This window comes from Andrographis paniculata, unplaced genomic scaffold (assembly GCF_009805555.1).
Source record: "Andrographis paniculata isolate CXL003 unplaced genomic scaffold, ASM980555v1 Contig79END, whole genome shotgun sequence".
Lineage (NCBI taxonomy): Eukaryota > Viridiplantae > Streptophyta > Magnoliopsida > Lamiales > Acanthaceae > Andrographis > Andrographis paniculata.
The window spans coordinates 4,419,492-4,430,528 of NW_026137616.1; the positions used below are offsets into that span (position 1 = coordinate 4,419,492).

Here is an 11,037-nt window from a genome sequence, read left to right on the forward strand (position 1 = left end):
GATGACTACCTATTATTAGACATTCGGGTTAAATTGTATATACGTTATAATAATATTATTATATTTATAATTAAAATTTAAAATATAACAATAATAATATTAATAATATAAATAATTATTAATAATATTAAAAAATAATAATACTATTAGTATTTTTTTATTTATATTTTATATTTTATAATTTATTATTATATAATTTAAATTATTTTATTATTTATTACAATAATTTTATAATTTAATTATTTATTATTTTAATTATTTTTATATTGTAACAATTTAATTAATTATTTATATATATAATTTTTATATAATAAATAAATAATAAATATATCTAAATAAAATTAAAATGAAATTTAATTATTTTTAAATAAAATTCAAATTTTTAGAAAAATAGAAAATAAAAAAGAAAATTATTAAAAATGAGTATATATAAACCGACGGTTCAAATCGTAATCGGCGGATTTTAAACCGAAATCGACGGTTTATAAACCGTAATCGAAACTGTCAAACTGTAACCGAAACCGTCATTCAGAAGGTTGGGTTTCGGTTTGATATTTTGACAAACTGTAACCGGCGGTTTGTAATCGTAATCGACGGTTTGAACCGTTTGGGCAAGTCTAAGCTTGTTTACGAGTGAGCAGCGTCGAGTGAGTATCGCGAGTGAGAATTATGACAGATTTGGTAAAAAATCAAAATTAATAAAAATATATAAAAAAAATTAAAAATTAAAAATTAAAAATATTTAATAAATAAATAAAATTAATTATTAAAAATTTAAAAAATAATAATTTTAAAAATTAAATTAAAAATTTAAAAATAATAATTATTAAATTATTTATAAATTTAAAAAGTTAATTTTTTTTTATTTGAACTCTGCAACAAATTTAATTTGTTGTTATTTCTGTCGCAATTTTGCAACGGAATATTATATTTGTTGCATAATTTTTAGAAAATCTGCAACAGGTTTAATCTATTGCTATTTCCATCATAATTTTGCAACAAATTTAATATGTTGCTATTTCCGTCGCAATTTTGCAACGGAATATTATATTCCTTGTGTAATTTCAAAATATTTGTGACAAATTTATTCTATTGCAATATTCTCTCACAACATATAGCAATTGAGACTATTTCTTTGTTGCTAGCAAGTTCCGTTGTAATTTTGCAATAGATTGTATTCCGTAACAATATTCCATTGCAATTTTCAATTTTTTTTGTAGTGCGCTAGCATTCGATGACTCCACAGATTGTCACAATCAAACAGTTGCGTAAAAGGTTTCTAGATAATTTTCAAGAATATTAGATTAATTGTCTTGTATCTGTGCAAAGTTTGAGACAATATTTTTTTTAGATAATTCTATATATTTATGTATATTTATGTTAGTGATTGAAATAAAATGGAATTGAACAAATATTTAAAATATAGCACTTATATTCAAAATGAATATTCTCATCTAGCTAAAAATGTGATACAATTAGATTCAATTTTATTTGAGAGTTTAATGATTTGATTTTTATTTTTTATCTACCCATAGTTATAACTAGAGGTGGAACTATGATTTCAAACAAGGGGAGTGGAGGGCTAAAATTTAGAACTAATAGTCATACAATTTATTTACTGTCAGACAACTGTATTTTTGAAGTTGTCATATTTTGAAAATATTGCAAAATAGCTTCCGTATCAATCTTTTCAAATATTTTATTTTCAATATAACATAACAAAGAATCTATCAAAAATTCGTCTCTCATCTTGTTGCGCAAATCACTTTTGATAATCTTCATCGCAAAAATTCAAGATTTTTCAATGGTAACCGTTGCAACAGGTAGAAATAACTTCAATTCGATAAGTCGATACACTAACTTCAAAGTAGTATGTTGTTTTCTTTCAACCATTCTTTTGGAAAGATTTTCAATACTCTTAATATTGAAAATAATGCACACTAATTTTTTTAACGGTGGAGAGGTATTGTTTTAGTTTTGTAGCTAGCATAACTTCATTATCAGAATCATATGGATATAACTTAGTAAGATGAAATACTTTATCAATATCAAAGCTAGAAAATAAATTTTTAGGATCAAGACATAAAATGCTTAAAAGAATTTCTAAACTTATTTCTGCAAAATAATTATCATTTTCTTGTGTGATATGATCAATAATTTAATATAACGGTAAAACAAACTCATAATTTGTAAAGGAAATAAACTAGTTAATATTTATAATATGCGATAGAAGTAGACATGAAGAAGAATATAAGTCTTTGGTTGACCATCAACTTGCCTTTGAAATCTAACTCAACCAGGCACAAGGTCTTTTATATTCAACAAAAAAATATCTTTAGTTAAACTAAAGTCCAAGACAATTTTCAAGACTTTCTCCCAACTATCATCCTCTTGGAATTTTTTCAATTCTATAATCAAAGATACAACATTACCAATATTATGAGATTTTCATTGCAAGACAGCTAACAACGGATTTATTTCTCTAATAATGTGAACATTAAATGAGCAATGAAAAAAAAAATCCAAAACTCAATATTTTTTCGATTGAACATGCAGCAGCACCTCGGCTTCTTTATCAATGTCATCCTCAACAATAATTTCAAAAAAACATTTGTAATTGCATTCACATGTCAAAAATATGGTTAATTGTCCTATAATGAGAGCCCCAACGAGTATCACTTGAACAAACTAAACCCATTTTTTGATTTTTTTTTTCTTTTTTCGTATCAATTTCACCATTCTCTATGCGTCGTAGAAGAGCATCGTGATGTTTTTACTGAAGAACATCTCTTTGTTTACATGAAGCTCCAACAAAATTCATAACTATAATTAAATGATCAAAAAAATTACTTACCAATGCATGATCCTTTGAAGCTACTAACCGAAGGAGGTAAACAAAGTATGAACATAATGTGCTTGATGATTTTCGTTTAAAATAAGTGCTTTCAAACATTTGAAGTTATCACACATATTATAAGCTCCGTCATAATCTTAACCTCTAAGCTTTGAAAATAATAGACTATGTTTTGCAAAAAAAATATCAATAAATTCTTTAAAGACTTTGAAAAAGTATTATTAATGTACATAACTTTAAAAAATTGCTCAACCACCTCTTTTTTGTTGTTCACAAATCTAAAAAATATAGACATTTGTATTTTTACCGAGTTGTCTCAAACTTCATTAATCAAAAGAGAAAAACACTTATCTCCAATCTCATTAAAGATAACTTTTCTCACTTATGTTGCATAATAATTTCTTTTTGAATTTTAGAAGAAGTGAGCTGATTATTTCCTGGAGCAATTGAATTCATCACTTTTTTCACTTATTCATTCTAATCACAATACCATTTCAAGAGTGCAAGAAAATTATCTCTCTGCATTGACGTCTCTAACCCATTGTGCCCACGAAAAGCGAAACATTGTTGTAAAAGAAAATGAACTACATCCATGATTGTTGTTAATCGAACACGGTAATCGACTTCCATCTCCTTGGTTTTTTTTGTGCCAACATATAATCAATATTATGACGTTGATTTTGAAATGACAAACATTGATTTTAGCATAACGATGTGCATTTGTTGAAGGTCTTTTATGTTCTTAAAATTTTTATATGGCTTTTTTCCAATCTCTAAAACCAACTTCGATAAATAAAAAAATAGTATCTCCATCATGCTTGTGACCTCTATTAAACAAGTAGCATTCAAAAAAAAATGCAACATCTTTTTGTACGCTGTATTAACACACTTATATTAATCAAACCAAGTTGATTGAAACTTTTTTCATAATTTTATCTAATGAAGTTTTTGAAAAATTATGATCATGTGGTTGACAAGACCTTTTAATTAAATACCGTCTTCTTAATTAATCTTCAATATCAATATAATAGCTATCAATTGGTTTACGTAACCCTCGCTAACAACATTGCTTTTTGAGAATTCTATTTTTACTTGTTTTTTTTTTTAGCACATTCTTTCTCATAAGACATAAATAGACTAGCGAACACGTTACTTGATGTGGGAAAAGATATACTCGAAACCGACGAAGTTGGCCTCTTTGATTTAATAACAAATTTATCCATAAATACATATCTAACAAAAAAAAATACAAATAAATCAATATAAATTATCTGACATTAAATTATCAAATAAAACTAATATTTACTAATAAAAAATTAATCCATACACTGACATATAACTAGAAACAAACAAAACACATAAAACAAAAAAAACCCAAAAATTACCGAAGATTAATTAATGTCTACACTTCGATTAAAATGTAGTTGAAAATTGAAGAAGTAAAAATAACCCAAAAATCATCAATGACGAAAGAGTGACAATGCTATTTTTGTTTTGATGATTTTAGGCATTGTGGAAAAAAAAAAAAGAAAAAGAAAAATAGGGATGGCGGGGTGAGGGTGCGACTATGTTTGTTTTTGTAAATTGTAATATTTTTAGGATTGTATCTGTAAATTGTAATTTCCAGGGAAGGGGCTTATGGTTGTGTGTGTAGACCTGTCAAAACGGGTTAGTGGGGCGGATTGGCCTACAACCCACCCTAACTCGCAAATAAGCGGGTTGATTGCGGGCCAACCCGCGGCGGGGCGGATCAAAATTTCATCAGCCCAACCCAACCCACCGGCGGGTGGCGAGTTAAGCGGGCTAGCCCACGGGCTTTTTAAAAATATGAAAAGAATATTAATATTATAAATATTTTTGTAATTAATATTTAAGAATAGCAAAAATAATTTTATTGTAGAATTTAAATAATAAATATTTTAAAATAAATAACAAATATAAAAATTCTCAATTCTAAATATTATTAATTGGTGTATTTAAAAAAAAATAATAATAAGAAATACTTCATTTTAAAAATAAATCATAATTAATTTTATGAATTTGTAAGATTATAAAATAATAAAACGGAAGACGAACAAAACAAATGATGAAAAATCGAAACAAATAACAATGTCATGAATAACATAGTTAGAAAAGAAAAACATACGTGCAGACAATATTAATAAATTATTTAAACTAATGATAATCTAAATTTTATCTTATTCGTTTTAACTTATTTAGCTCATTTTGACGGGTCTATGTGTGTGCATATATATATATTTTAATAAATATAAACTAAATTATTATATATAAATATAATAATTTTTATATAATATTATACAATATATATTATAATTTTTTTTATTAAGGGGGCATCCCCCTCCCCCTGTATGGTTCCCCCTGTGGGTATGATCCCTTTAAACAATCAACTTAAAACTATCTAAAAGTTCCTAATTATGAGTTTTTAAAATTTGTCTAATTTTTCTTTAGAAAATGAATAACATTTGAACCTCTATATCATGAGGCTGAAAATATTTAGGCAAGGATCAATGATTATTTTCAACACTTATGACTATAATTAGATTATAATTTATATTACTATAAATACAAAACTCATTTTAAAGACTTTAACCACAGATCTGCACTGAAATATTTATGCCAAAATCGACTCTCTTTGATCAAAGTGCATGCCTGATTTTCTAGAGATGAAAATTGAAAATTGGTGTGTTAACCATAATTTAATAAATTTAGATATAGTTTAACAAACGCTTTATATTTGTTAAATAATATCATTTCAAAACTATATATAAATAGTAAACTGTTTTTTTAGTACCTGGACACTCTTATCATTTTAGTCGTAAGTGGAGCATATTGCAAACTAGTCTCATAAGTAGAAATTTTCATTGTTTTAATCCTCCGAAACCGGAGACGCCCGCGTGGCTTGTCGGAGGCCACGTGTCCGCTAGGTGTCCCGCCAGGTCAGCGACACTTGGCGGACACGTAGATTTTTTTTTTTTTTTTTTTTTTTTTTTTTTTTAATTGAACCAAATAAAAAAATTAAAAACGGCAAATAAAATTAAAAATAAATTAAAAAAATTAAAATCCACGTGTCCGTCATATTTCGCTGACCTGGCAGACACGTGGCCTCCGCCGAGCTACGTGGGCGTCTCCTGCCTTGGACTAAAACAACGAAAATTTTTTACTTAGACTAAAATGATAGAGGGGTTAAGTTACGAGACTAAAAAAAAAAACAGTTTATCCTCGTATAAAAAATTATATAACTAAACCATGCATGTTCAAAATTGTGCTTGGGGTGGGCTTCCGGGGTAGTTTGAGTTTGGGTTAATTGGATTGATATTAGTTTCTAGAATTTGTGTATAATTGTGGGCTTCAATCAGATATCAGGTATTAATTTTATATCCGATTTTAGTTTTTAAAAATTGTATGTAAAAATAAATAAATGAATTAGCTATAGTGTAGGCAAGGTGTGTATTTATGCTTAAAATATAATAAAAAAATTATCTTTCAATTTATTCTTTTAAAAAAGATTATATATATATATATATATTCAAAATTCGAATTATCAAGAATCCAAAAAGACCAGACTGATTCAGACAACATTATATATTACATACTATCTAAATTTAAAATATGCAACCCTAATTATTGTTATCTTTTTTTAAATAGAGTATATCCAACACAGAACGAAGGCATTTATGTTAGGTACACAATATGGTCTTGTTCCAACAATTTTGGTTACTTCATTCAAAATGAACACAATAAATAAGTGTCCATAATAATTTTGTACTAGGTAACTATTTAATGATATATTTTATTTAGAAATAATTTGAAATTACAGGAGCAATATAAGGATGCAGAATTATATCAACTCGCGTGTAATTAAGTAAGTAATTTAGTGCTCAAATTAAGAAACCTAATTAATGTAATTACATAACAAAAGTAGACTTTGGTCAATTAATTTTCATTTTTTTTTAATATATAAAAGTAATTTTAAACAAAATCTATTATTATATTAAATAAATATTGGGTAGAAAACAAAAGTGGGTCGATGGCGAACGATGACATGAAATGCAAAAGTCCACGTGGCGCGCATCGGGAGAGTTTGACGGCTCAGTGATCGTATGTATGTATATATATATATGATATCGATACCGATGGTGGTGGTGTTCTGGGCGATGCTCATATTGAATCCCTGAAATTTCGTTAAAAAGAAATATATCTTCTGATACCCACACGATTAGGATTTTTTCGCATATACAACTCCCCCGGTACAAGCTTTATCGCGATCAACAGCTTGGTAGAGAATCTAGAATCAGGGGAAGCGACAAGCGCAGGTTCTTCGGTGGGGGGTGAAAACGATGTCGTCGTCGGACATTGCGGCAATAATGCACAATGCCAGCGAGTTGGAAGGGGTAAGGGAGCAACTGGAAGAGATACTTGTCGAGATCAATACGATTCACGAGAAGCTGAAGAACAGTGAGTAGCCGTGACACTTGATTTACGATATATATGTGTGTATATATATATATATATATGTTTGTATAGTGTCTGCGTGATTACTGTTTGATTTCGAACATGTGTAGTTCGATGTTGAGTTTCAGAACTTTATTCAATCACGAAACTGCAACGGATTGTCATAGGGAAGTGTGAATTAATTTTCTTTTGTCCCCAATTTTGTTTGCAATTTATGGTGGGGACAGATATTTGGTGGGGTTTAATTATACACATCATTGAATAGTTATCTGGTGGATGATCATGTCTGTTGGAGTTAAACCTTACGTTTTGTTTGCCTTTTACTGACTTATGTTGAATGAAGTTGAATGTTTTTATTGCTTGTAAAACCAATCTAGTGGAGGGAATGGACGATTTCAAACCTTTTCTAATAGTTATTTTAATTTACAGATTAGGATTGGCCTTGGCTTGATTGTTTAACTCTAGCCAGAGATAGATTGCTCTCATGTGTACTTATCCTAGCTTTCAAGAGATTAGGCTGATCTTCATTATTCACAAAAAACACATTTTGTTTAACTAGAACATCGAGCTGAAAACAGCTCTACTTTGATATAGAACCAAATTCGGATTAGAGTAATCTGCATATCCTTTTCAGCTGAATGTGAATATACCTTTTGCAGCCGGAACTGATACGAATGCTGCATTAATGATTGCGTCACGACTCAGAGATTTTTTTACTATTTATTCGTTATCTTGTTTTTGTTTGATATTGGCACGTGGCGTGCATTATTTAGAATGTTGTCGTATGCTGCTCAACAAATCCGGAGGATCAGTAAGAATATAGTAATGATATGTTATCTAGCAATGAGACATATCTGCTACTATTATTATTTTCTCAAACCACGTGGCACACGGGAGGTCTTTGTTCTGTCGTCCATTATTTATTGAAGCAGAAGAGTAAATAAGTGATCTTAAAGTTTAGTTACGATCATCCGGTTCAGGAGTAATTGCGAAGTGAATGTTCATTATTCCAACATCCTTGATGCTTAATTGAAACTAGGATCTAAAGTCCCTTACACAAGATTATATTACTTTTTATACCGAATTTGAAATTTCTAAGTTTCACTGGTGTCCATCTCTGCATAGTGCTTCCTTATTAAGAATAGTTTGCAGGTCTTACTTATCAGATCAGCTAAAAGCTCCACTATTAGTTATGTTTACTCATTCTCTGTTTATCTATTTGTTATGCAGCTCCAGAGGTTGTTGAAAAACTTGGTGATTCGTCCCTGTCGAGAGTCAGGATGCTATATATGCTAGGCAAAGAGCTTTCTGAGAGAGAAGCAGAGTATGTGTATTTTCATTATTCCACTTTAGATGTTTCTGTTTTATTAACAATTTAGTGCTTGTCGTTACATATCTACGTATCTTTAATAACTCACTCACTAACTCTTCCAGACATATCATTAATATCTGTCTAGTAAATAGGCCATGCAATCCACAGGTTTGAGACGCATCACGATTTACATTTGTTCTTATCAGCTTTATTTCTTTATTGCAGGGTTTCCTATCAGTTGGTAAAACAGCTTGATGCATTTTTGGATTCTATTGTGGGCCGAGAACAGTGGATGACTGGTTAGTACTTTCTCATTTAGCAGCTACTCTTCTGCATTCTCAAACATTCTGTGTAGAATGATCTAGGAGTAACAGGGACCATTAATTGGTTGTATTAAGTTATTTTTGATGTCATACCTTTATAATAGTCTTTGCATCCTTTATAAATTCTCCTCTATAATACTATGATAGGATCATTGCTGCATGAAGAAAGTTACAGTAAAGCATAAATTGGGTCCATTTTTCAGTCCCTGCTCAGTGTACCTTTGTTACTACCACTAGATAAATCGACGCGTACTTGCAGTAGAAGTCAATTAACATTTATTGCCAAAGCTCTGAACTAATCCTATATGCTATATGCACAGGATGGACTATTAGTGCTTGAAACTTGGAGCATAGATTGATTGGGTTTTCCTATGCTTCAATGAAATACATTTATATTTGGGTTTTTTTTTTTTTGAAAATTCATCCTTTCTTCTGATATGACCATGAAATTTCGTTAACTTCAGAAGAAGATGTTGAGTTAGAAGCGTTTATGAAGGCCAATTTAGATTACTTGAAATCGTCCTCTCCCTCCATGCAAAGTGATCCTGACTCTCCTGCAAGTTTGAAGGGTGAACAAGTATGCATTCTGTTAATTATAACCCTGTCAAATTTCTGTTTGTACAAAGTTTTTCTCTTCTTTCTTGCACATTAATGTTTATTGGAAACATCTGTATAATTCAGGTAGCTGCGAAGGTCGGTGTAGATGATAACCAGTCGGAAATGTGGTTTGTGGTTAGAGTAATCAATTTTGACGAGGCGACCCAAGAGTTAGTGCTTTTCAACATATAAAAACTAAACATTCCTTCAAAAGTTGATGGCGGCATTGCCTCATAATGTATAACGACGAATCTCTGCAATTGTTGTTCCATATAGGTTTGAAGTACAGGATGAGGTACCAGGTGACAACGATGAGAGGACCTGGCCGAGGTTGCCACTTTCTTCCCTTAGTGTGCTTCTGTATTTAATCACTTCTTATATTTTAAATTGCTGAACTATTCGCCGTCAGACCAATAACTTCCACCTGATGCTCAATCTTGCCTTGCTTTCAGGATATACAAGCTGCCCAAATCAGACATCATCCCGTTGCCCAAGTCAACCGATTTTCCCAACATTCACAATTTCCCTCCAGAGTGCCGTGTTTTGGCCGTGTATCCTGAAACCACGGCTCTATATAAGGCAACGATGATCCGCATACACAAGGTATGAATACTTTGCTCGGTATTTTGCCATAACCATCGCAAGCACACTTGGAAACCAAAGCCTAACAATCCTCCCTTTCTTTTGCATGTGATGATGTTCGATATGCTATTGCAGCAAAAGAGGGTTGTCCAGTAAGTTTCTTTACCTGCCATTGTTCCATAAAGATTAAATGACAAACAAATGCTTAAAAATTTCATTTCCAATGTTGGCTTTTAATCTACAGTTTTGTGTTGACATTTGACGGCGACGAAGAAGTGGATGGCTGTTTGCCTCTTCGATCTGTACCCTTCTACTGGGTGGTTCCTCTTCCTAAAGAATGCCAGGAAAAGAAAAAAGAAGAAGAGGAAAAAGGCAAAGCAGCAGCAAGGTAGCTCAAGTTCTTCTTGTGTGTGCAATAATTCTGATACATATGATGCAATATGTTTGGAACAGGGTTTTTGTGTTTGTGTTTTCTGTTGTAGTAATTTAGATCGATGGTTGTCTGTAAAATGGTTTTTGAGATGTGATGATAGGAGTTTTCATGACAGAGGATTTAGGGAGAGAGGAAGGATTTTGTTATTTTCAACGTTGGTTTTAAGTTAAATGCTTCATCTTTGTTTTTTTGTTTTTACATTGTAATGTTACTGTGAGTTTGTTCTTTCTGATCTCTTCTTTGTCTGAGTCAATGTGCCATGTTTGATCTCGCAGGATTGATCAATTATTATGCTTCATATGTTAAAATGATTTTTTAAACTAATTTATACTTTGTTCATTTTCGTTTTGTATTTGTATTTTATAGTTAGAGGGTAGTTGAAAGTAATGTTTTATATATAAAAAAAAATTACTATACTTTTTTTAAAATTATGAAAATTGTACCATAAGAAAAAAGAAAGAAT

At 30.2% G+C, this 11,037-nt stretch overlaps 1 protein-coding gene across 1 annotated transcript; it reads left to right on the forward strand.

Moving 5' to 3' along the window:
• Positions 1-7,038: 7,038 nt before the first annotated feature.
• Positions 7,039-10,740, forward strand: LOC127240625 (SAGA-associated factor 29 homolog A-like). The gene is made up of 9 exons (XM_051259404.1): positions 7,039-7,330; positions 8,558-8,651; positions 8,865-8,938; positions 9,427-9,539; positions 9,644-9,729; positions 9,836-9,889; positions 10,012-10,162; positions 10,277-10,293; positions 10,386-10,740. Exons 1-9 carry the CDS (start codon positions 7,213-7,215, stop codon positions 10,531-10,533), a joined length of 855 nt encoding a protein of 284 aa, XP_051115361.1. The 5' UTR covers positions 7,039-7,212; the 3' UTR covers positions 10,534-10,740.
• Positions 10,741-11,037: the final 297 nt, after the last annotated feature.

Bases quoted from the DNA above. Each gene is read 5' to 3' on its own strand.
- LOC127240625 (XM_051259404.1), top strand. From the start codon at position 7,213: ATGTCGTCGTCGGACATTGCGGCAATAATGCACAATGCCAGCGAGTTG. The intron at 7,331-8,557 runs GTGAGTAGCCGT...TTTGTTATGCAG, and splicing joins TCACGAGAAGCTGAAGAACA to CTCCAGAGGTTGTTGAAAAA. The intron at 9,730-9,835 runs GTTAGTGCTTTT...TGTTCCATATAG, and splicing joins TTTGACGAGGCGACCCAAGA to GTTTGAAGTACAGGATGAGG.